The 27,051-nt window shown below is 37.4% G+C and overlaps 1 protein-coding gene across 1 annotated transcript; it reads right to left on the bottom strand.

The window, feature by feature from the left end:
• Nucleotides 1-206: 206 nt before the first annotated feature.
• LOC140148110 (development-specific protein LVN1.2-like) lies at nt 207-25,732 on the bottom strand. Its single transcript, XM_072169965.1, has 6 exons — nt 25,513-25,732; nt 9,083-9,267; nt 7,658-7,748; nt 6,253-6,429; nt 5,196-5,290; nt 207-2,230 (listed from the first exon to the last, which is right to left on the bottom strand). The coding sequence occupies exons 1-6, from the start codon at nt 25,646-25,648 to the stop codon at nt 2,147-2,149; spliced, it is 768 nt and encodes a 255-aa protein (XP_072026066.1). The 5' UTR covers nt 25,649-25,732; the 3' UTR covers nt 207-2,146.
• Nucleotides 25,733-27,051: the final 1,319 nt, after the last annotated feature.

Raw genomic sequence — 27,051 nt, 5'->3', positions numbered from 1 at the left:
CGCATAGAGAGACGAACGGGAATCGGACCCCAAATCCCACCGAATCTTCTGCCGGACTGGTGATTTTTCCACCGAATAAAATATTTTTGTATACGGTGATGTTCGTTGACCCAGTCCGTCGTAGTGTGACAGAGCCATAACACATTAAACTCCGTAACACAATACTCTAACATTATAGTAATACTATTTGAGCAACGCTTTTTTAACACTTTATTAACGCTTTAACGTGTTCACATGTTACAACTTTAACACTTTCGGAACCCTCATCTTACTGAGGCATATTTTAGTATCACGTCTAACAGTAACAAAAGGGTATAGTTCATGGGCGTAATTAGCTTTCTTGACGACGGGGAGGGGGGATTTCGGGGGAAAAGACGAACACAAATTTTCCGGTTGCCTCCTTTTGACCCGGTATCATTCGAACAATTACGTGCACATGGAAACGTTTGACAGTTATGGTTAGTTTGAAAAAGTTAACGGAAAATGTGTACAATTTTAACGAAGGGGGAAAAAGTAGATACCTCCGGATTTTTTTTTCAGTCAGATTGGTTGGACGCGATTTAGCATGTTTTGTGATGTTGTCTTTGTAAGACGAGGGTTACGTAAAAGGTAAACTCATATTTTGGTCAATTTTTTGTTTTTATTTTAATTTTTATTCTACACTACTGTTCTCTAAACGGACGAGTATTAATGAACTTTGACCTTCGGGTCAACAAAAGGGTTTTGGTTGTCCTCCACTGCCCGCACCAAATTTGAAAATTTATAATAAACTGTACTAACGATACCTTCCTTGATTTTTAACAATTCTGATTTTATTCTCAGAATTTTCAAATATCCATAGTTTAAAAAGAATCCACGTATAAAAAAACTGGGATATTCGTTATGAATTCGGCAGAGTGACGAATCGAGAATTTGAGCAAATTGAGTTTTTGTATGCTTATGATTATATTTCAGGTGATCTTTTATTTCCACCAAAAATTAATGGTAAATCTTACTTCCCGGCGTAGATATTGAAATTTTGATTTGGACGAATCGCGCCTAGGTGCGATAAATGAATTCGGCAAAGAGACGAATCGTATAGCCTATGCTGTACAAATCAGGTTGATCTATAGTATTGTATAGCTGGAAACCCCTAATTTTCTATATTAAATGTCCTATTCTGATATATTTGATACTAACGTATAGCTGTATGTATCTTCTATCCAGTGATACCAACATAAGTACAAGCATTCCCCCACATGATATCGCTATGGCTTGATAATGTGAGTGCGCCCCCGTGAAATTAGAAAATCCCAGAAAATCGTTCGTTAAGTTTTTGCTATTACAGGGATGACTACTTATACCAAGTTAAGTCTACATAGTCTTAAGACAACGAGTGATTTCTACACAAAAACCCCAAATCAAGGCTGAGTGAGTGGTTTAGTATTTGAATGCGTATTCGACCCCGAATGCGCAATGGAAGAGACATTTTGGATACAGCATAAAGCCGAATAGCTGTTAAAAGCGTTTTGAGGAATATATCGATTGTTTCAGAACATGCAAGTATTGCAAATAATTCGTGTAGGCCTACACTCACTTCTATAATATACACTTCAAATGAGTGCTCACGAATGTTCTAAATTTTTAGAAGGACCAATGGAATGGTACCAAGATTTTCAAACGCCGTTTACTCAGAACAGCAATTTTGCGTATTCGGCACTCTGCAGTGTTCATAACGATATAAAACATGAATGAAGGGATTTATTGAAATTGTTAAAATAAATGTTCTGCGTGATAAAATCATCTTCGGAAATCTTGGCCATAGGTTTCTTCAAGAATCATCTTCAGAATTCTGGCCATATAGGCTTCAAGATAATATAGTCTTACAAGTCTCGAAATATCAAAGAGGTAGGCCTATCTCAAGATCCACTGAACCAACGCTGGTTCCAAGTATGATTCCAAGTATTTGGTCATGAAAATGTAAAATTCTAACTTTTTTTTAAATTTAAACAAAATTTTGAGCTTGTCGTCGGCCATTGTCTGCAGTTGGATCCCGTTTTTCGCTGCTAAGTTCGGTTCTTACTATATATATTTCTTTACAACAAATTCCCCCGCTTTTCCCAGAAAAGTTGCGGAGGACAACCAATAATAAATTTGTTTTCTTGGCCTAATCAGTTTTCCTTCCTTTGCTTGGTCGTTCTCCATCTGGCCGTCCCCCTGGCCGTCCCGATCCGCCATTCTTGCGTGGTTTCTGTAAGGTAAAGAGTATTATGAATAAATAAATCAGATCAATGAATCAATAAATGAATGAATGAATCATCAATTGATTAATCAACCAATGAATGGGTGAATCAATCGATGAATGAATGAATGAATGAATGAATGAATGCAGGAATCAATTAATCAGTCAATAAATCAACCAATAAATCAATCATTAAAAGACGGACAAAAACTCGTAGAATGAAAAAGGCACGAAACAAACATACAAATAATATTAATTAATCCACTGTGCAGCTCCAACGCAATAACCAATCAACTTCAAACTTGGGCAGATAAAATATTGAATTATTCCTGTTTCAATTTGACATGTGAATACTGACAATATTGACTGAATTGGTGTGAATACTGACAACATTGATTACACTAGTGGAAGTTATGGATGAGAAAACGGACATTTTGATGAGAAACGGCCAAAATGGTGAGAATTTAAATTTTCTCATTCTTTTGGATGAGAAACTTCCTGGTGTGTGTGTCAATCATTATTGTCTTATTAAAACTGGTGAGAATTGCTAATCTCCGCTGAGCTCAAAATAAACATTATCATCCAAAAGAATGAAAAAATTCAATTCTCACCATTTTGGCCGTTTCTCATCAAAATGTCCGTTTTCTCATGCAAAACTTCCTCTAGTGTTATCACATGTTAAACCCTATCCAAATGAATGAAACAACTAGAATAAAATACGCGGTTCGTAATTAAGGTGCATGCTCCACACAAAGGTGTGTAAATAACAAAGGTTTGTATAATACAAATAATATGCAATATGCAAATAAGCTCATTAATATTAATAAATATGGAAATAATAATGACACAAAACTATACAGAACATCAGCCTGTCTCAGAAACAATTGTGCAAGTGAAAATCGTTTGTGACATGATGCTTACTGGTACATCAACGTCAAGGGCATAGTCTTAGCTCTCAAATGCCGTTTGTTCTGTTAAATTTGCTTGTTTTAATCTCGAACAGAACAAACGGCATTTGAGAGCTAAGACTATGCCCTTGACGTTGATGTAAGCATCATGTCACAACGGCAACTTCTAATTGCCAAAGAGGGCGCTTTTCACTTGCACAATTTTTTGGAGACCGGCTGTACTATCACAATACCAAGTTTGAAGTTGATCAGTTATTGCGTATAAGCTGCAGAGTGGATTAATGAAAATGTAGGCAAAATATGCAAATAAGCTCATTAATATTCATAAATGTGCAAATAACATGACACAAAACTATACAGCAGAGCAGGCCACCATATCCAATCGCCATACCAAGTTTGAAGTTGATTGGTTATTGCGTTGGAACTGCACAGTGGATTAATTTGCTTCCGCCCGGACAGCCAAACACAAAGAAAGAACCGGACAGCCAAACAAACAACCAGGCAACCATTTGGATGATAACATAAGCCCCACATAATTATGTGCGGGCCCAAAAGAATGATCAAATGTAAGCCGAACAGATTTCTTTAAGGTTATTAACTATTTCAAACTGTTGCGATTTGGTAGTTCACAGCATCTTGCGAATGGTAGTGAGCTTTGGCAAAAACTGGCTCATTTCATAACGAGTGTGTAGAAGAATTCAAATATCACAGATATACTTTTGTAGGTCCTGTGGTTGCAAAAAGGGCTGCAACAACAACACTTTTGAAAAACGTTCATCATTCATTAACAACAATAAATTAAGCAAGTTTGCAAAGTATAGGATTTGTAACATGCACTTTTGCAAAACTTCAAGGTGTTATTTTTCAATAATATATTGATCTAGATAATGAAAATTGATTTTTTTTTTGGTTGCTTCGACCAACAATATGTCGTGTACCCTTAAATGGATACTGACAAGGCAATAGGATTTCTTCCGTTAAGGGATGGGAGCAATAAGGTAGAGTTCTCCGAAAAGTTTTTCGATAAATTCATTAATTTCTCAAAAAGTTAAAATCACAGTTTAACAAATAACGGTTAAAATGAAAGCTATTATTGGGGGCAAAATTATCGTATCATTATAATAGGTCTATTATCATTTACCGGCGTGGTGGCCTAGTGGTTAGAGCGTCCGCCTCACGATCGGGAGGTCGCGGGTTCGAATCCCGGCCGGACCACTAGGCTTTTAAATGGTACCTACTGCCTTCTTGCCAGGCGTTTGGCATTGAAAGAATGGAGTAGGGAAAGTTAAACACATGGCTACCAGTGGACTATAAACCCCCTGCTGTAGCTTTTCTGCTTGCAGACATGTGGCCTAGGGTTATGAAACGGAGATAGGTGCCGCCCAATGGGCCGAAAGGCTTGGGAAGGATTTAACTTTTTAACTTTTATAATAGGTCTGACACAAATTAAAACAGGTGTTGTGATGTCCCAAGTTCATAATCATTTATGCTCACGCTCTTTTTTACAGATGGCCTTGAATTCTATAACTAGTTTTGTCCGATTGCCTGAAATTAATGATATAATAACTGCATCACTCGCGTATTTAATAATTACATACTAGTAATTAGTAACATCGATGGCCTTTACGAAAATCCAAATGGAACCAGTATGCCCATATAAAACAATTGCCACGACCATCGGATGCACACGATCTATGAGGTTGATGGACTACGTCATACCTTCTGGAAATGGCGGGAAGAAGGGAAAATGGGCTCTTGCGGGGTGCGGGGTACGCATCCCGATAGCAGAACGTGTCTCCCACAACAGCGGTGAACATAACTCCAGACAAAACTGGTAGGCCTACTTTAAGTGTTTTTGCTGGCTGAATTTAATACAGGAGGTCGCAGGAGGATTTCAGAAACCGGTTGTGAAGGAGACTATGAGAACATCAGAACAATGCTTTTCAATCAACATCAAAACTGATTGGTAGGCCCTTCACTGTATGTGTAGGCCTACCAATCCTTTTGATACAAACTGTATGGCTAATGATAAAAAGATCAATAATTAATTAATCTTTGCATGTTACCTCTGCACAGTAGTCAGGCACAGCAAAGTATTCCTCATGATCATCGGTGAGTCCTTCTTCATAGTTGTAAAATACTGTAGAAGTCACGAGGTGCTCTGTTCAAAAAATAAATTCAAACATAATCATTGGTCGCAAGAGAGAATCTCTTAAACAGTGGCGTAAATTTAGACTTTTGACATTGGGGGATGGGGTTTGAAAAAATGTCTTGTAAAGTCAGCCCCTTTTGGAGACAGAATAAGTTTATTATGGCACATGCAGTGCGAGCAAACATTGAAGCTAAAATGGTGAAATATGGTGCAAAAGTCATAGGCTTAGGAGCCGGGGGAGGTTTGGGGAGCTCAGCCCCCTCAATAATTTTGGTGCGGGGCTGGAATACCTTTAAGCCCCCCCCCCCCTCCCGAATAATCCTAGATGAAGTTAAAAAATTGTGATAAAATAGAGGGAAAACGGGTGTTTCTGACCTATATTTTGCAAACTTGTCTGACTCCCAAGGGGGAAACCCCCCTCTGGCACCCTCAGCTGAAAATTTTCAATTTTCAATTTTCAGCTCCCCCATGTTGAAAATCGTCCTAAGCCAATGAAAATTTTCGCGAAGAGCGCAAAAATGTGCACTTTTTCGACTGTATTCCATTTTACACCATATGTCACCACTTTAGCTTCATATGGCAAACTTTTTCACGCTCTTCTTCTATCCTAAGAGCCAGGGTGGCAATCATGTTGCCGTGCCAATGCAGGGGCCACAAAAAGGTATAGGCCCCTACGTAAATTCGGCCATATAAAAGCAAAATTTATTTCTCGACACCCCTCCCCTGTGGAGACTAGTGGGGGTGTAAGTGGGTGGGGGGTGGGGGGAGTGGGTGTGGAGGCACCCACCCTCCTCCCCACTGGCTTGGAACGCCACTGCTGAACACTCTATAATTTGAACTAATTATGATCTTATTTGTTCATGTTGTGCACCCGGGTTGTGCAGCGCTTTTGTCTTGCCAGGTTGTTGAAAGGACCATTATCTTTCCAAACTTTTTTCCATGGTAATAAACAAACAAACAAACAAACTTACGCTTCACATCCCATCCAACGGATACTCCGGCAAACGACGAGCTAAGCGGAAGACATGAGTCTCGCCCAACAGTAATCGAATGATACCCATTGGTATATTTCTCAGGAATATATAATTGCCAAGAATCCACGGAGAGGGCTTCGTCGATAGTAGCATTTCCTGCATATTCCGCGTGTTCTGTGTAAATGAGAGCAGAGATTATCAGTTAGCGATAAACAGTGATTAAAGGGGCATTTTGTGATTTTAACATCCTCTTAAAATTTTGTATCAAAATGGTTCAATATTAGATCAAAGTATTCTAGCCGATGTCCACAAAGAAAGTTCCAAAATTTCATTTGATTCGGACATTTGAATGTGCGAGTTATACCCATATACCTTATTGTACTATGATTAGGCCTGTAACAGTTCTATACAGGGTTCAAAAGAAATAACGTCCCCCTAAAATTACAAAACATTTCTTTGCATAACTTGACATAAATTTTGTCAATTTGAAAAATTTAAAAATTTGTTATCCTCTCAATTGTGTCTCATTTCCACAAACAATTATTGTTTGGGTCAAAAATAATCATTTTTTTCCAAAAATGCCGCTTTCAAAATTCGCAGGTTTTTACTTTTCCAAATCGACAAAATATAATGCGAAGAAAATGTTTATATAGGCGGGCCGACAGCCAGAAAATCCAAACTGGACAATGTCAAACGACTGAATTTGCAAGATAGGCATGCACACACACATTAGGCCTATTATAGCCCTAGGTTTCTGATGGTATAAAATTCTCACCTTTTTTTGGAGTAAGCTGGGGGGATGAGGCTGTGGATCACAAAGTGCCCCTTAAAGGTCTTTAACTTGGGCGCAAAAGGTTTCGAGTCAAAAATCATTAAACAGTTGACCATGTTGATAGGCTTTACCACTCTCTTTCCATTTGTAGTTAAGAAATAAACATAAAAGAGTACCCCATCCTTTACACCCAAATAATATGTCTGTAAATAATGGGTGAGGCGCAGCCGAAGACATCATTTAAACGTCTTTACTGCCGAGGACATATTATTTGGGTGTAAAGGATAAGGCAGCAACCTTTATTTCTATTCTTTTATCGCAAATATAGAGAAAGTATCCTTTTTTGCCCACAAAAGGTAAAGCGTGTACACGCGTATAATCCACTGCGCAAGTGATAATCTGGTCATAACGATTCAGAAAAAGTATAGGGCTACTTTGACCTATATCTGCAATATATAGTTTTCGAGTTATGAGCAAAATGGTCAAAGGTTACATTTTGGGGCACCACAAGGGTCATCAAAATCAGATTTTCATTAAAACATGTCTGAAATTGTTCGTCTTGCAAAAACAATTCAAATCGTTGTTTCCTTACTGCATATAAATTTATTTGTCATCATGTTGTTCTCTTACCTGATATACAGCGTTCAGCACGGTATGGATAGTCAGCAGATTTCCCCTTCGTACACTTCTCCTCATAGGGGTAGATGATATAAAGAGTCTCCTGTTTGGGAGTGATTTGTAAAAAAAAAGAAGCAGGCTGTAACCATGGTAACAACATATACACTGTTAAAATACCGTAAATATTCGCCTAATAGCGCACATGGCCTCCTTTGCCTTACGGGTAAATATCACGTACAATATAAGCTCCCTCCTCTGAATGATAATTAACTGATGGGATTTTTACACGAGGGCACTTTTAGTTTGTGCCTGAAATTCCAGTTATGTCAATTGCGCCATAGGCAAATCTTTATAGTTCTTCTGTAAAAAACGGTAAGAACTTCTGAGTTTCTCACATAAGTTTATTTTTTCTGGCATAAACTCAGTACGGTATTTCCGAAATACTGAACATATAGCGTCGGTATCAGATAATCCAGGCTAGGTTTTGCTTTTCATCATCATAATATTTTGCCCTCCCCCCCATTTTATTTATTTATTTATTTATAATAAAAAAAAATTCTATTATTTTAAATATATTTTTCCTCCACTTTATTATTTTAGTTTTTATTTCCTATTTACATCTATCATTTTGTAATTTTGTTCATGTAGTTGTCATTCATTTTCATATTTCTATTCAGCCCATTGTCTTCATTCATATCCTTATCCCTCTTACTTCCATTCATGACATCCCACTTCCTGCCCCTATTGATATTTCCCAAAGAAACACTTATGTCTTCTATTTGTCTTGCTAATTTCCTTTTCCTTTATGTCCATGTCCCTATATATATGCATGTTGTGTGTTGTCTTGTCACTCTGCCTTTGATAAAGATCCTGCTAGGATCGAAAGCTCAGGCCCCTAAAACTTTGAAATTTTACTTAAAGGCTACTTTCAAACTGAAAAAAACGAAGTTTTTTTCTCAGATAAACATAGTTTTCAAGTATACGGTAGTTCTAAGTAAAAATATATCCCTATAGCGGAACCAGATTTCTATAAAAACATACCCCTATTCGGCTAAATGGGACTAGTTTTCGCCAGAAGTTTCGGTGACCTCCCCCCCCCCCGTAAGACCAAGCGCACATAATCGACAATTATTATACAAGAAATGACTATTGAAAGTCCAAAAGTCATATTTTGATTTATTTTTATCAAAATTCCAAAAATAAAAATTCTTGGGCATGGAATCAGATAATTTGATACCCCTTTGGAGACTAGAATAGGTGAATTTGATATCCCTAGCTGGACTAAAAGACAATGAATTTGATACCCCTTATGCGAGTCCCGAGACTATAGTGCTAGTCTCCCTTTTTTTCGGATCGAGCATGGGTACCCGGCCAGAATTCAAGCCCCCCCCCCCTCTCCCCTGGGGGTGCGGGATGCGACTGAAAACCTAGACTAACCTCTTCCAGATCTTCTACAATTCGGATGTGTTGTTCGGGGTAACCGTTGATGAATCGTCTGATTATGTCGGCAGCAACACGGCTATTATTATAGTCGTGAAACTCATGTGACTCTTCCAGAATGGCGAGCGGAGAATGTCGGAATTGCCTCGGGCCATCTAGACGGACTGTCCCTGACGTAGTAGCTGAAATATTTCAGGGTGAGGGGATAAAAAAACCAAATATCTTAGTCTTTAGCCTGTAAATATTATAGGCTATTTATTGCACATAAATATATTAAATTGAAAAGTAAATGAATATTAAAGAGGCATGGTCCGATATTTCATGTTCTGTTTTCTATCTTAGAATAACGCCTATCATTAAAACAATATGTTTCCAAATTTTTAGTTGTAGGCCTATTGCTCCAGCGGTCTTGCTATGAGAAGCAAAAACGTGTATAATAATGCCCCATAGGATAGTACCTACACTTCCGGTGCGGTAACCACAAATCACTACCGTACGTTTTTGTTCACACCATTTAAACGAAAAATATTTCGGGCTTTAAATTTGACTGGAATAATGAGGAAAAATATGAGCTTTCTTCTGATACCAAAATCTCAATTTTGATGAAGAAAAATGGGGATAGGCATATAGGCCTAGCTGTCGATCGGGTAAATTCAATGTCTCAGAGCGAACCCTAACCCCTAGCCCTAACCCTAACCCTATAAACATATATAACCCTAACCCTAACCCCTAACCTCTAACCACTAACCCTAATTAGCATATATCGTGATGTTCTGTCTTAAATGAGACATCTAGGCCTATGCAGAATGGTCGACTGCAGATCCATCGGATAACGCTTTTCAATTGGAAATGAGGTTAGGATTATAGGGTTAGGGTTTGATTTGATTGAAAAGCGTGTTCCGACGGATCTGCACTCGACCGGCCTCTACACAGTCTAAACGCAGGACAACCGTTCTTTTGTTCTGCTTAGTCGCGCTAAAAGTCGATCGATACATGTTAAAATCAGCACAATTCCGAGATACACCTTTTTGCTATGAAATTTATTTTCTCGGTCAAATATAAAGCAAAATTTTTTTTTTCTTCAGTAATGTCATATAAAAACATAGTGCTTGGATGAACATTTTTTTTTAAAATCCTGGTGTTAAAATTAAGCATCAAATTGTGTCTTTTAGTGTGATATTTTTGATTTTTATAGGCCTTTAGTTCGCCCGTGAGCTTTTTACAGAATTAATTTTTTAGCGTCTCAAACTAATATAGTTTGCTAAAGAAAGATATTTCCCACCTCTGTAAAGCACATCGTGTGGGTCTATATATTATAGTTTTGTCAGAATTTCCGTTTTTATTTTACCCTTTTTCTCTTCATGCTCCGAAATGTCAAACTCAGTACTCTATTTCGAGAGCAACCAGCAGAAATAATCGATATTTCAATTGTTGTCAACCAGGTCCCTTTTCCATTGAAAACCAGGATTGCCTGACCAGCGATTTGGTAGCCCAAATCCCCAATTCTGGTAAATGAGGTGAATTTTGGAAATTTGCTCCCGTGATAGCCTGCAATTTCAATTTATAGGGGCTATGGATTCCATGATTATGAAAACCATTTTGTCTGTTTCTTTATTTGTTTGTTTGTTTATTTACCTAGGATGAGGTCCATGGGAAAATCCAAACCTAGCAAAATTCGCGTGTTATTAGAGGGGATTTTAATTTTATGTCCCTCCTATCTCCAGGTGAATTTTGAATGACCCCCCATCGCGGGTTGGCATTTTCATTACACCCTTCAGACTTGCGTTCGGGTTTGTGTAGGCCTATTTGTCATAATTTAGCGCTATAGGACCTACTTTCTAAATGTATAGCTATAGCCGTGCACATAAGGTACCGGTATGTAATATTATGTAGGCCTATGGGGGTGGGGTGGGTACTCAACACATTTGAACCATGACTTACAATGCAAGGCTCATTGTTGCCATAAATGATTTTTCCTTTAGGTCATTATAATAGGTTGTTATAAACTTCCATGTTTAACCTTGTATTGTTTTGGCTGCTTCATTATGACTTTCGGTGGCCAGCAATCACAAACAAAAGGCACTATACCCAGTCACCTTCATGACAATTGAAACACTAGGTAATTTCTTTGCTATATTGAAGTTCTGGCAACACTGTATCCAGGCCGGGCACCCAGAGATATCGATCCACAATGCTAGTATTTCACGCGTGGATTTGAAAATTTTTCAGCTCGTAGTCAAAAATTATGGAATCAAAACGGAAATTCTGACAAAACTATGATATATCGCTCACGGTGATGTGCGTTAGAAAGTTGGGAAAAATCCTTCTTTAGCGAACTATATTACTTTGAAAAGCTAAAAGGTTGATCCAAAAAGGGCTCGCGGGCAGAGTTGAAGCCTATCAAAATCGAAAATCTTACACTAAATGACTGAATTTCACGACTAAGTTTAACACTAAGATTTGAAAAAAATACAGTATCAAAGCATTACAGTTTTTCCTGACATTTACTGAAAAAATGAAAACTATTGCTTTTCATTTGGCCGAGAAAAAAAATTTTACACTAAAAAGGTGTAACTCAAAATTTTGTTCATTTGAATACCAAATTCGATCGTTTGTATTGCCTTATTAAATGACTGAGTGAGCCTTGCAGAACAATAACAATCGGTTGTCCTGCGTTTAGACGTGTACATGTCATGATACGCGGCGCGTTGGTGCTGTGGTGCAAAATGCTAAAACCAGGCGAAACTTTTTTTATAATGTCGCCCTCAGTCTGTCGTTTTCAAGTTTCGTCGCGTACGATAATTGCTATTAGTACGGTGTACCATGAGGGACATGCAAACTTAAAATAATTTTTTACAAACTCAAATATTTTTTTACAAACTCAAATAATTTTTTACAAACTCAAATAATTTTTTACAAACTCAAATAATTTTTGCAAACTCTAATAATTTTTGCAAACTCAAATAATTTTTACAAACTCTAATAATTTTTACAAACTCAAATAATTTTTGCAAACTCTAATAATTTACAAACTCAAATAATTTTTGCAAACTCTAATAATTTTTACAAACTCAAATAATTTTTGCAAACTTAAATTAATTTCTGCAAACTCAAATAATTTTTGCAAACTCTAATAATTTTTTGCAAACTCAAATAATTTTTTACAAACTTAAATAACTTTTTACAAACTCAAATAATTTTTGCAAACTCTAATAATTTTTTGCAAACCCAAATAATTTTGTTAGTGTCAGATCCCCATTTTGCTTGTTAGCCCTAGTGCAATGAGCCTTGCTTGGTACATCGATGGCATTGCGCCTTGATTAGTGATCGATCGCTTATCGATGCATCGTTCCTTCGGTGATGCCTAGATTTCAGCCAAGATGCCGGGAGGTCATACGAGTTTTTAACCTTCAAAAAACACTTCAAATAGCTTCATATAGAGTAAGTTATGGTGACATTAAAGATGTTTATGGAACCAGAAGCGTGTATTCTCAAGATTTCCTGGTCGTTGCTGAGTGAGTGTATGATTTAGAAAGGTTTGAACTCTTGAAGTTCGTCAAGAAATAGAAAAGCTTAGAAACCATCACATGTTCACCAATGTGGTATTAGAAACTACAAATTTAGTAAGAAAAGCACTAAAAATGTCCCGTCTGTCACGTCCCGTCTGTCACGTCCCGTCTGTCACGTCCCGTCTGTCACGTCCTGTGTCACAATTTTGAATAGCACACATTTGTGTATTATAATAGGGGCCTACATATGCACTGGGGATATTCATTAATAGTGTAATATCAGCTTTGACAGTTGACACCTCTACTGGCACTGCAATCCAGGATACAAATAAAACCCAGAAGAAATATTATGAATGTATGCTTTCATTTTCCACTATGGGTGTTAAAATTGTCCGTCTGTCACGGAAAAACACCAAAAAGTTGTTTGTCCCGTCAGTCACGTTTATGTCCCGTCAGTCACGTTTATGTCCCGTCAGTCACGTTTATCCCGTCAGTCACGTGTGAACTGACGGGACATAAACGTGACTGACGGGACATAAAAATTTTTACAAACTTAAATAATTTTTACAAACTCAAATAATTTTTGCAAACTCTAATAATTTTTGCAAACTCTAATAATTTTTGCAAACTCAAATACGTTTATGTCCCGTCAGTCACGTTTATGTCCCGTCAGTCACATTTATGTCCCGTCAGTCACGTGACTGACGGGACATAAACATGACTGACGGACATAAACGTGACTGACAGGACATAAAGAGAATTTTTTACAAACTTAAATAATTTTTACAAACTCAAATAATTTTTGCAAACTCTAATAATTTTTGCAAACTCTAATAATTTTTTTCAAACTCAAATACGTTTATGTCCCGTCAGTCACGTTTATGTCCCGTCAGTCACGTGACTGACGGGACATAAACGTGACTGACGGGACATAAAAGAGAATTTTTTACAAACTTAAATAATTTTTTACAAACTCAAATAATTTTTCTAAATCATACACTCACTCAGCAACGACCAGGAAATCTTGAGAATACACGCTTCTGGTTCCATAAACATCTTTAATGTCACCATAACTTACTCTATATGAAGCTATTTGAAGTGTTTTTTGAAGGTTAAAAACTCGTATGACCTCCCGGCATCTTGGCTGAAATCTAGGCATCACCGAAGGAACGATGCATCGATAAGCGATCGATCACTAATCAAGGCGCAATGCCATCGATGCACCAAGCAAGGCTCATTGCACTAGGGCGAACAAGCAAAATGGGGATCTGACACTAACAAAATTATTTGGGTTTGCAAAAAATTATTAGAGTTTGCAAAAATTATTTGAGTTTGTAAAAAATTATTAGAGTTTGCAAAAATTATTAGAGTTTGCAAAAATTATTAGAGTTTGCAAAAATTATTTGAGTTTGCAGAAATTAATTTAAGTTTGCAAAAATTATTTGAGTTTGTAAAAAATTATTAGAGTTTGCAAAAATTATTTGAGTTTGTAAAAAATTATTAGAGTTTGCAAAAATTATTTGAGTTTGTAAAAAATTATTAGAGTTTGTAAAAAATTATTTGAGTTTGCAAAAATTATTAGAGTTTGCAAAAATTATTTGAGTTTGTAAAAAAATATTAGAGTTTGCAAAAATTATTTGAGTTTGTAAAAAAATATTTGAGTTTGCAAAAATTATTTGAGTTTGTAAAAATTATTTGAGTTTGTAAAAAATTATTTGAGTTTGTAAAAAATTATTTGAGTTTGTAAAAAAATATTTGAGTTTGTAAAAAATTATTTTAAGTTTGCATGTCCCTCATGGTACACCGTATATTAGAGAGATTGCGATGTTCCAAACGCAGCATGTGGAACGTACGTTTTCACGTACGTTTTTACGTACGTTAATACGGTGTTAAATATTGGTATTGCTAGTCTCGGTTCCAAACTGGATTGTGCTCATTCGTCACGAAGGAGAACAAGTCAGCTGGAATGAAGGCTATAATATTTGATCTAATCTAATCTAGGTCGATAGAGGGCATAGTGATTGAAAAATAACAGTAGGCTAAGCTGAGTCTCTGCCTAATTCAAACAGGCCGCTTTTGATTTTGACTAAAATTTTGACCTACATGCTGATTAAACTTAATTGTTTTTTGTGCTCCCCAAATATTATAGTTGCCCCAAAACATATATTTTAGTAGATTAAAGATCACTATACATCCATACATCATGACTTACTTTCAAAATGAGACTTTTTTGCCCTGAAAACTGGGCGCGTTGCATGGACTTAGACATGAGTTAAAATCAGCATATTTCAACGTAGCATCTGCGTTTTATTCTACGTTGGAATTCAAAATGGGAAATCGCAATGTCATTTTTTGAACGCAAAGTATCTCACACATCTCAATGGGCAATCTCTGCGTATGAATATTGCGTTTAAATTTAGTCCATTTTTAACACATTGCTGTACCTTTATTTTTACAAACAAAAAGGATCATAATAACAATATTAGACTTTCCTTCGTTCAGTATCTTTGACTGTCTTTAACATATTGTGAAATGGACAAATTTTGTGCATTTTCAACGATGTATCTACGTCGATTTCGCACGTGGAATATCTTCAAAAATAGCTAAATACGTGACATGACCTCGCTTCGATACAGGAGAGTGGTTTTGAATAGATCAACGTTCGTCCGATGCATCATGCAGTTATTGTTAACTACATGTATGCACACAACACAGGGGCACTCACATAGGTAATTGACCCGTACTCGTAGCGCTGTGCTGTGGGTATACCGGTATGAGATGAACTAGTTAGCGTCATATATCAAAAAGTATAAAAGCTCTGATTTTAGTACTTGCTCTATGTTTCAATTATTTATTCTTTTCAAAAATCTGAATTTTTAATCCGGTACAAGCTTTAATAACGGGGAGCATGCATTTGTATGAGAAAGGAAATCTACCATCTTATCCAAACTCCCGTGTTAATCCAATGCACATTTTGCTTCACCGGGCCGCCCTGACTTGGTCGCGTTTGGAAGAGGAGTGCCACCAAACCGTATTAGCAGTAGCGTAGCCAGCGGGGGGGCACTCTCGATAAGCAATATCGAGAGTGCCCCCTGACAAAAATGATAGAAAAAGTGCCCCTCTGACAAAAAATGAAAGAGAAAATCAGGAGGGCAAAGGAAAGGGCAAGAGCCCCTTTTCTAGCAAAATTCAGGGCCAAAATAGTGTAAAATACAACATTTTCCGCGCTACGCGCGCACATTGTAACAATAAAGCCCATTTTTAGCCGGAAAATGGGCGAAAATAGTGTAAAATACCATTTTTTTCGCGCTACGCGCGCACATCATCCCAATAAGGCCCTTTTCGGGAAGCTCGAAGACATACAGTCTCTATGTATTGTATGATGCAACTGCAATTTTTTCGTCTGTGCCCCAAAATTTTATTTTGCCCCCCCCCCTCCCGACCAAGAAAGCTGGCTACGCCCCTGCGTATTAGGTACAAATTTAGTACTTTCTGTCAATCAAGTATGGTTTATTTTCTACATGTCAATCTTTAAATTATTAGCATAGTCCTTATAATAACGGTGGAGCGCCTTGATGAGTAAATGATAGCAAACCAGTGAAAAATCCCCAAAACTCAGTCAGTGGGGCTCCACCCGTACATGTCAATAGCGTCATTATCGATTGGATTAGTCGACCGTAGCGGACAATTCGATCGCTCATTGGATTAATATTATCACGTGGTAAGAAATGTGCATTGGACAATCGATTACTACAATGGTTTAGTACTGCATATTTCGGTTTAATCTTCACTAAGCGGGTTTATGGCTGAAAAGGTCACGGTGAATTTGCCGTGGACAAAACTGCACTATGGTCTACGTTTGGAAATCGCAATGTCTCTATTATTTACTTGTCTCGGTCCCAGCCAGTTTGTGTTCCTCCGTCACTAAACAAACCGTCTGGCGACAACCCCGAAATGACGATCGCTGATGAGTTTCCAAATAAATAAAAATTCCTTTAAAAAGGAATGTGGCGCCCAATGTGAGCTGGACGGGATATGGTGAATTCCATGGTGATTAGAGTTGGTATTATAATGATTTTTTTAGGGAAGAGTAGAAGATGATCAAATACGAGAGAAATGCTTTAGGCCAATAGTATTAGCTATAACCCTAACATTTCTCATAACAAGCTGATTTTTTCAGGATAGGTCCAGGAATATGTGTAGAATCAAATTCCAAAAGTCCCCGAAAATCCCCCTTGTGCTTCCTTCAAAATCCAAGATGGCGTCCAAAATGGCCGCCCTTTTCAGTTTTTATCATAACTCTGCCCCCAGACATGTTAAAATCACAAACAAATCATCTAAATATATGTTTTGAGGTACAAGGAATGTTTTAAAAACATTTGCAAGAGGTTTCAATAATCCTATGTAGCCAAAATCCAAGATGGCATCCAAAATGGCCGCCATTTTCAGTTTTTATCATAACTTTGCTCCCAGACATGTTAAAATCATAAACAAAGCATCTAAATATATATTTTGAGGGACAAGGAATGTTTTAAAAACATTTGCAAGAGGTTTCAATGATCCTAAGTAGCCAAATTCCAATATGGTGGACAAAATGGCCGCCTTTTTAGTAAGTAAAATTAGTTTTCAACCAGCCATGTGTTTAAGATGTGTTAATTGGCATTGGAGAAAGTTCAAAACTCATGATTTGTAAGCAGACTTATAATGCACATCATCCAAATTCACTACCATTATTACCATCATTATTTTACAATATTGATTCAGTGCTTTTATCATGTGTACAATACAATAGTTACCATTATTTTCTATTTGCCTCCAAAAGAGCTAAGCTCATGCCTAGATGGCTTAAGTTAAGCCTATGTTCACATCGGTATCCCCGTGATGTAATGCAATCAAATGGTACACCTTAAACTTAATCAACTTGCACTGTGTCTTCGGCATTATGTTCTTCAATGCTGGTTCGGTCTCCTCCTCATTGTCCCCAACTAGTACAGGTGCTGCAAGACGGACCACAGCATTTGCTGCACATCAATGTACAGAAGAGTCTCAAGTTTTTTGCAGCTGCATGTCATGTTGTTGCAGCCATCTTGTTTGCATCCACATGATATCATGTTGAGCAATGTGTCTGGTGCAACAGCGAGTTCTGTTTCTACTGGAACAAGAATTCCATCTTGTGATCTCCATCCCCAGTCAGTTGGACTTGGGTTGTTCCCCATCCATTCTTGAACCGTGAGAAAAGTGCCATATCCAGCAAATACAACAATCGGGTGTGCTCCATAATGCTTTAGCATGTGTGATGTGTAATTCTGACATATGCCTGCATAGGTGGAGGGATGTGGCCAAATGGCATGTCGAAGTAGGTAACCACCATCTACTACAAAGAGACAATTCTCGGCAGCTTGGAATGCTCAGTGAACGATTTCAACAGAAGGCCCAGGGAACTCTTTGGCGGTTTACGCATAAGTTAATCTTCAAAGAGAGAAGGTGGCTGAGGACCTAGTTCGTACGTAAAGAATGACGCTATCTCAGAGCTGTTGTTCAGTACACATGTGATTCTATTAAATAATAGAGTCGGATTCACTTCTACTTGTTGTCCCCTAACTCGCACCATCTTGTCCTTTGCTCCAATCATAGTAACCTTATAAAAACAGGGAAAATCTGTTCCAACTGACCAGCAGGGAACCAAAGGATGGATCCAAAAGGATACAACAGTGTCACACTAGCAATGGATAAAATTAAAAACAGGGAAAATATGACACAACATCCAATGGGGGAGTAACTCTGTTTATATATTTTGTGTTACTCCCCCATTGGATGTTGTGTCATATTTTCCCTGTTTTCATAGTAACCTTGTCATTTCGGCGTAAGGCAATGTTTGTAAACTTCGTACCCGTTATTTCTATTGCTGACTTTGTGCCAACTTCCACCGCTCTATCACAGTTAGCGGATGAATCTGCTACAGTCCCAGTTGATACAGATACCAGACGATCCGGTCCATACCCAGTAAAGGGGGGGATGTGCCTTCAACCAACCAATGGTTTACAACCAAAAACTTTACGATCCTTTATGTTCCCGTATGAACACACATGAACTGCTATAAAGCATCACAATCTGGGGCACATCGAGAAAGTGCGTGGACCCACTTGGTTAATGTACTGTCTGTGATGCCGCAACCAGGTGTCATTCCCCCTGATGTCTTCAAAGTCCACAACAAAAACTGCTCAATGGTTTGGTGAAATATCCCTTGTCTGTGAACAGTTGGTACTCATCTGCGGGCATGTTTTTCCCCAAAGACTCCATCTGTTGTAAATACAACCTTGCAGATTTGGCATAGTGGAGATGGAAGCTCTATAGTCCGACGGTTCTTTATTCCGACGGTTCTTTAGTCCGAAGGTTCTTTAATCCGACGGTTCTTTATTACGAAGGTTCTTTATTCCGACGGTTCTTTATTTCGAAGGTTCTATAGTCCGAATTTAAAAAAAGGTTCCCTAATCCGAATATTAAAAGAGGTTCTTTAATCCGAATTTTAAAAAACGGTTCTCTAGTCCGAATATGAAAATAGGCTCTATAGTCCGAATTTAAAAAAAGGGTCCCTAGTCCGAATATAAAAAATAGGTCCTCTAATCCGAATTTGAAAAAAGGTTCTCTAGTCCGAAATTGCAAAACGGTTCTATAGTCCGAAACGGATACCGTGTTCTTTAGTCCGAATTGGTAAACAGGTTCTATAATCCGAATTTTATTTTTATCATTTGTTTCAGTGTCAAATTATTGTTAAATACAAATCTGTGCTGTTCAACATGGTTGGTTTCTCTGGATATTTTCCGTAGCGTACATTGACGTTCACCTTCATTTTTATCCTTTTTCATTCCATTATAATATTATATACTAGTAATACTCTATGATGTATTCGGGCATTGTCAAGTTCAAATTTTCATAGCGCCATCCAGCCATGTAAATGCTGCGGCTTTTTCATTTACACAAATTTTAGTCATTTAAACAAACTAGTTTACAGAATACTTTTATCTTGCGATTTGTGGGAGGGGGGTGCCCGGGGTGTGAAATGTTTCAATGTACGGGAAATTGTGATTAAATCATCATCATTTTCGACCCGTTCTCTACCCTGAAAACCCGTTTCTGCAACTTTTTTGGGCGATCTGAGGTTCATGTGTAAGTCTCAAATATTTATTTAAGCTATAACATGGCTCTCTTTTTTTCACAGAAAGGCCAAAATATCTCTAAAAAGATTTTTGTTTTTACTGGAATCCATCTACATTACATCATGATTTGGTGGTGTACGCCCTTTTAGCAGTAGAGTCATCTCGTTTACCATAAACTCTGCTTTAGTCTTATTTAGGAAGAGGTTATGTTAATGTTTTAAAAATTCGGACTATAGAACCTTTTTACTGATTCGGACTAAAGAACACGGTATCCGTTTCGGCTTATAGAACCGTTTTGCAATTTCGGACTAGAGAACCCTTTTTTGAATTCGGATTATAGAGCCTATTTCTATATTCGGACTATTGAACCCTTTTTAAAATTAGGACTATAGAGCCTATTTCTATATTCGGACTATAGAACCCTTTTTTAAATTCGGACTATAGAGACTATTTTCATATTCGGACTAGAGAACCGTTTTTAAAATTCGGACTATAGAACGTTCGAAATAAAGAACCGTCGGAATAAAGAACCTCTTTTCAATTTTTTTTCGGACTAGAGAACCTCTTTTAAAATTCGGACTAGCGAATGCTATGAACACGTGTTCGGACTAGCGAACCTTCGGACTAAAGGACTTTCGGATTACAGAACCTTCGGATTATAGAGCAGTCCCCGTGGAGATGCCCTGCAGCGTGGAAGTGAGGCATCATCTCTCTTATGCAGTAGAGGTGGAGCTTCCAATTCCCTGCTCTTTCAGCTCTAATGAAATGCCGAATAAGGGCCACCTGTCTGATGTATTGCGCCCACAGCTTCCCAATTCTGCTTTCATCTGCTTTGATGTCTCTTCACACTATTACAGGCTGTGACACAGTCTCAGCCATTTATCGTCGAGGAAAGCGCAAACCCTGAACAAGAAACATGAATATGACTTATTAGATACCTTTACAAATGCCAGCAGCACGCATGATGAGGTACAGAGAGCAGGGGAGAGCTTCATCCTGAAGATGTATGGGGTTAGCAACGGTTCATTGAATGAATACCGCCACACTGTATACAAACGGGCAATTGGTCGCAGTTCCCTTAGCTCTTCATTTGAGCTCGCGAGTTTACCCCCAACTTGTGCTGCTGCAAAACAGCACTCATTCCGCACTTTCCTCACGGTTCAAGAATGGATGGGGAACAACCTAAGTCCAACTGACTGGGGATGGAGATCACAAGATGGTATTCTTGTTCAAGTAGAAACAGAACTCGCTGTTGCACCAGACACATTGCTCAACATGGTATCACGTGGATGCAAACAAGATGCAACAACACGACATGCAGCTGCAAGAAACTTGAGACTCTTCTGTACATTGATGTGCAGCAAATGCTGTGGTCAGTCTTGCAGCAACACAGCACCTGTACTAGTTGGGGACAATGAGGAGGAGACCGAACCAACATTGAAGAACATTAATGCAAAAGACACAGTGCAAGTTGATTAAGTTTAAGGTATACCATTTGATTGCATTACATCACATCGATACCGATGTGAAGATAGGCTTAAGTCATCTTGGCATGAGCTCAGCTTTTTTGGAGGCAAATAGAAAATAATGGTAACTATTGTATTGTACACATGGTAAAAGCACTGAATCAATATTGTAAAATAATGATGGTAATAATGGTAGTGAATTTGGATGATGTGCATTATAAGTCTGCTTACAAATCATGAGTTTTGAACTTTCTCCAATGCCAATGATATCTTAAACACTTCTTAGGCGGTCATTTTGGACGCCATCTTGTATTTTGGCTTTATATCTAGGTATTGAAATCCTTCGAGTACATTTTGAATATATCCATTGTACCTCAAACCTATGTGAGATATTTTGTATATGTATTTAACAAGTCTGGTTGAAAACTAATTTTACTTTCTAAAATGGCAACCATTTTGGTCGCCATATTGGAATTTGGCTACTTAGGATCATTGAAACCTCTTGCAAATGTTTTTAAAACATTCCTTGTATCTCAAAATATATATTTAGATGCTTTGTTTGTGATTTTAACATATCTGGGTGCAAAGTTATGATAAAAACTGAAAATGGCGGCCATTTTGGACGCCATCTTGGATTTTGGCTACTTAGGATCATTGAAACCTCTTGCAAATGTTTTTAAAACATTCCGTGTACCTCAAAACATATATTTAGATGCTTTGTTTGTGATTTTAACATGTCTGGGGGCAAAATTATGATAAAATCTGAAAATGGCGGCCATTTTGGACGCCATCTTGGATTTTGAAGGAAGCACAAGGGGGATTCTCGGGGACTTTTGGAATTTGATTCAAACATATTCCTGGATCTATCCTGAAAAAATCAGCTTGTTATGAGAAATGTTAACCTTTTTATGATATATGAGCTAATACTATTGGCCTACTTCATGGAATGAAGCTTTCGTGTCAATTTGCGATTATGTGGGGAAAGGTCTTCAATTGGCGGCTATAGCTGATGAATTAAGGCGTGACTTGTGTAAGTGACACAAACATCGTAGGCCTACTGTGTAGATGCCGCAAACGCAAAATGTACGCTAGCTAGCAGCCACTGAGGCGCCAATCGTCTGATATCGCCTTTTTGGGGCGCCCTCTACGGAGGCGGCCCACAATATAGGCATGAGTTTGTGAGAAGCTTCTAATTTCACTCTTACTAGATTTACTCCGCAATTGTTTTGCTAAAACTATGCCCTTGCTCAGAAATAAAACCACAATATGCTTGGATTTTATTTTATTATTGTTTTCTGTTATGCACAGGATAAAATGGTGTGCGTATATTCTTTGTTTAAAAGACAAAATTAATGGATTTGTAAAAACACCAAATAAATCGAGACCTTCGACCTTCGTAACCACTTTGACCTTTGTAACCAGTTTACCGCCTCTTAGAACCCGATAGACGGTGACCAACACTATGGACTACAATAGCCTAATCTGAATGGCATAGTCCAATAACCTCAAATAAACAATCATAGTGCAAAATTTGACCTAACTTGCAGAGTATGAGTTTTTGTACCCAAAGTTTCAAAGTCAGGCATCTTATCAAGATCAAGATAGTGATAGTGACATAACAATTAACATGCTTATCTTACCAAGGTCTTATCTATCTGCATGGGGTAATTGGAAATTATGGTGTAGCCTATTTGTTTTAAGGATGAAGCAACTGGCTCCTTTTGCATAGAAATTAGAACAAATTACTATACAAGCTGTATCAAAAAGTTTGGTACCCAGCAGTTTTGATAGTAATTGAAAAGCCTGGTTCTTCCAAATGCAATATCGGGTCCCCCTTAAAATGATAAGACCATAAATCTTTTGTGACTGTTTATGACATTAATCAACAAATTATGCGGATCCTAGATGTGTCGAGGATGTTATGTTTATGAACAAAACGTTACGTTTGTATTTTCAACATTGTTAATCATTGCTACGTGTATGTTAACAAATGAAAGTTCTGTAATTTTTTTTAATTCTTCAATGCTAAGTTAGTAAGTATTCTTTTGGATATCATCAAATTGTAAATCTCTAGTCAGATTTTCAGTGTGTTAACAACTATGTATCAAAGATGTTACGTTCATGTACAAAACATTAACGTTCTTATCTTGTAAACATTGTATACCCATATAGCTACTTTTATGAAGAATGAATGTTCTGTAATTGTTTTTTATCCTTCATCTCTATTAGATTGTCAGTGTATTAGCAAGTAGATGATGTAGGCTATATGTATCACAGACGTTATGATGTATATGTGACGTTATACATTCATAAAAACTTTTCTTTTGGTCAACATAGATATTTTGCCAGGGGGAGCTTACTTATTTGTGTCTTCTATACTATCCATCATATACCCCCTGCATAACGAAATTCAACAATATTCAATATCCAAAGCAATATCATCACTACAATATGCCCCAAAATTGAACTCCCCCACCCCACATAATCGCAAATTGACACGACAGCTTCATTCCAATTCAATTTATTTTATCCGAAACGGTCCTGTGATACACCTTCCCCAATCAAACACATTTCTCTTGCATTTGATCATCTTCTACTCTTCCCTAGAAAAAATCATTATGATACCAAATCCCCGGGACCAAATCTAAACACCATGCCATGGAATTCACCATATCACGTCCAAGCTCACATTGGGCGCCCCATTCCTTTTTTAAAGGAATTTTTATTGGAATAGATTCATCAGGATTGTATAAAGTCATAAAGTTCGGGAGTGTAGGCGGATCATCGCATTACTGAAGACGAAACTGTCTAACCGTGAGTAGAAAATTGGATTTGTCTACATAATTAACGAACTTTATGATGGTGATATAGATCGATGTCCAAAGTACGCTGCTGAGCAGTGGTGCGCCTGAAAAAATAAGCGGAAAATCCCAAAATCCAATCCAATCCAATCCAATGGCAGAGTGGTTTTGAATACATAATCCTCTTGCCCAATGCTGAAAACAACCCTTTTTACTTGTTTTTGAACACAAGCATGGTGTCCACCTTGAAATACAAGTACCCCCTCCCCCCGGGCGCCGACTAAGTTTTCATTAGTCTCTGTAACAAGCATGTAACAAGCATGTCATAATCTTGTTTACTGCTTTGCACTAACGGGCTGCTGCATGGTCTGGTAAATAATTAGTCTCGGTCCCAGCCGATTTGTGCTCCTTCGTCACTAAACAAAACGTAGTCCTGATCATGCCGATTGGCTGAATTCATTTCGCAAACTCTATTGTGTTGATTAATACGGGGATTTATATCACCGCATGGCTGTCCATTAATTGCCTTATTTGGCAACACAATAATTTTCGGAGTTAATTCAGCCAATCAGCATGATCAGGACTACGTTTTGTTTAGTGACGAAGGAGCACAAATCGGCTGGGACCGAGACTAATTATTTACCAGTAAACAAGATTATGACATGCTTGTTACAGAGACTAATGAAAACTTAGTCGGCGCCCGGGGGGAGGGGTACTTGTATTTCAAGGTGGACACCATGCTTGTGTTCAAAAACAAGTAAAAAGGGTTGTTTTCAGCATTGGGCAAGTACAGCGCTGTAGGCCTACCTGTTTAGGGTGTCAAAAACGCCAAAAATCAGGAAAAAGGGTATACTTTTTCAAGCAAAATACTTGCTTAGGGTATCAAAGTTTAATGGCAAAATAAAAAAGGGTGAAACAGGCTATGTTTGGCATGATCAGAACACATCGTAGGGTAAAATATTAAGAAACATCAAACTACAAATATTAAACAAGAACCTGAACTGACATGAATGTTTACTTCGAGTTGGTCTTTTGGTCTGTAATAAATCTTAAAGGGGAATTTTGTGATCCCCTCATCCCCCAAAAAATTTTTATAGCAAAAAAATTTGAGATTTTTATACCACTGGAAACCTCTGCCTGAATAATGTTTGTGTGCAAAATATTTCTTGCAGGTTCATTCGCTTACCAAAAATATCGCCAACTTTACAATGTTCTGTTAACATAACGAAATTACAACACAGTGACACGGAGCAATGTAACTTACACATGAATCATTCATAACTAGCTCATGCAAAATTAGAATCAACTGAAATATTATATATGAATTGAGCCTTTTTTCGTTGATATCTACTGAAACATATCATAAAAAGAGATTGTCAGAATCACGAAATACTCCTTTTATCTATAAACTCTATCATAATACTCTAAATTAGATTGAAACAAACAAAAAATCTTACAGATCGAAAAAAGTGAAAGAAAACAGTGTGTTCTTACATTTGCGGATGGTAAACTGACTTGCAGGGAAGCAACATCTCTCGGGTGCAGTGGTGTTACTCTGGTGCCAATGTTGGGCAATTATGGCAGGTAGCAATGCCATAAGGCATGTCAACATAGCAACACGGTGATCCATTATGGCTTAATTGTAGGCCCTACACCTATAATTTAGTTGAGCTGACACCTGAGCAAATCAAGCTATGTATTTGGCTATCGGAGTTGACGACTGCAATGAGTAGCAGCTAGGACTGGTGTATATGACATATCGCCTAGACAGGTAGCTACAGGTAGCGTAGGAGTTGTCCCGTTCTAGTCTAATTGTATGGGCTATTCCAGTTGAAATAATACACCCCTCTGATTTCAAATAGAGTCATCCATTCATGTGACGGAACTTGAAATTCACTCTCCATGTCATGTATGTGGAAGTTTAAGGTTATTAATTATTTTAAACTGTTGTGATTTAGTTGACAGCATCTTACGAATGGTAGTGAGCTTTGGCAAAAACTGCATTGCTCAATTCATAGCGAGCGTGCATGTAGAAGATTAAAATATCACAGATATACTTTATAGGTGCTGCGGTTCTTGAGTTACCGGTACGTTGTAAAGAGGGCTGAAGCAACAACACTTTTGTAAAACGTACATAACTCATTAACAACAATAAATTAAGCAAGTTTGCAAAGTATACGATTTGTAGAATGAACTTTTGCAAAACATCAAGGTGTTAATGTTCAATAATATATTGATCTAGATAATGAAAATCGATTTTTAGGTTGCTTCGACCAACAATACCTCGTCTACCCTTAAGGTCATGTCTTTCAGCTTAAACTTTTTTCCCTATTAATCGCTGCACCTTTTTTACTCCCAATGATTAACCCATTCTCTGTGAATAGTTATTGACTTACCAAATTTTTTTTACCAAAAACAAAAATTATAATAAATGGAATTTAATCTTTTATAATTAACACTTCGCCAAAATGAATGCGATCCTGCTGCATGAACTTAATTCCAAGTATAAAAGTGTGGTTAAGATTAAAATAGTAATTGTAGAACATTTTTGAGACTTTAACGTGTGAACATTTAAATGGCATCGAAGTGTTAAAAAGAATGAATAGTATTAATATTTCTATAGGAACTTGGATGAGATATCACGTCAGGTTTAGGATATTATTGTACAGAGAACAATATACCAACGCCTTCACGTGGGTTTGAATTCAGACGTGCATGACGTCAAAACTTAGTTTAGAACAACAAAAAATAAAAGACGAACTTTCTTTCATTATTGCGTCACCCTCATAACCAAAGTGCGTATAAAATCACTATTACATGTTTCTCATTTGCAGTCTTGATTTTCTGAGTAATAAACCCATAATTCATCAAATTTCAGCCGCATTCTTCATTAACTTGTGGAGTATCTCTTTTGATGTATTCCACAAGTTAATGAAGAATGCGGCTGGAAATTTTTTATTAATTATGGGTTCATTACTCAGAAAATCAAAATTGCAAATGAGAAACATGTAATAGTGACTTATAGGCACTTTG

Source organism: Amphiura filiformis, chromosome 3 (genome assembly GCF_039555335.1).
Source record: "Amphiura filiformis chromosome 3, Afil_fr2py, whole genome shotgun sequence".
Taxonomy (NCBI): domain Eukaryota; kingdom Metazoa; phylum Echinodermata; class Ophiuroidea; order Amphilepidida; family Amphiuridae; genus Amphiura; species Amphiura filiformis.
This window is presented reverse-complemented; position numbering and strand designations above follow the sequence as displayed.

Coding starts and splice junctions, on each gene's coding strand:
- LOC140148110 (XM_072169965.1), bottom strand. CDS start 25,648: ATGGATCACCGTGTTGCTATGTTGACATGCCTTATGGCATTGCTACCT. Junction 9,268..25,512: donor TCAGTTTACCATCCGCAAAT/GTAAGAACACAC, acceptor GAAATATTTCAG/CTACTACGTCAGGGACAGTC. Junction 2,231..5,195: donor TGCCTGACTACTGTGCAGAG/GTAACATGCAAA, acceptor TTTACCTTACAG/AAACCACGCAAGAATGGCGG.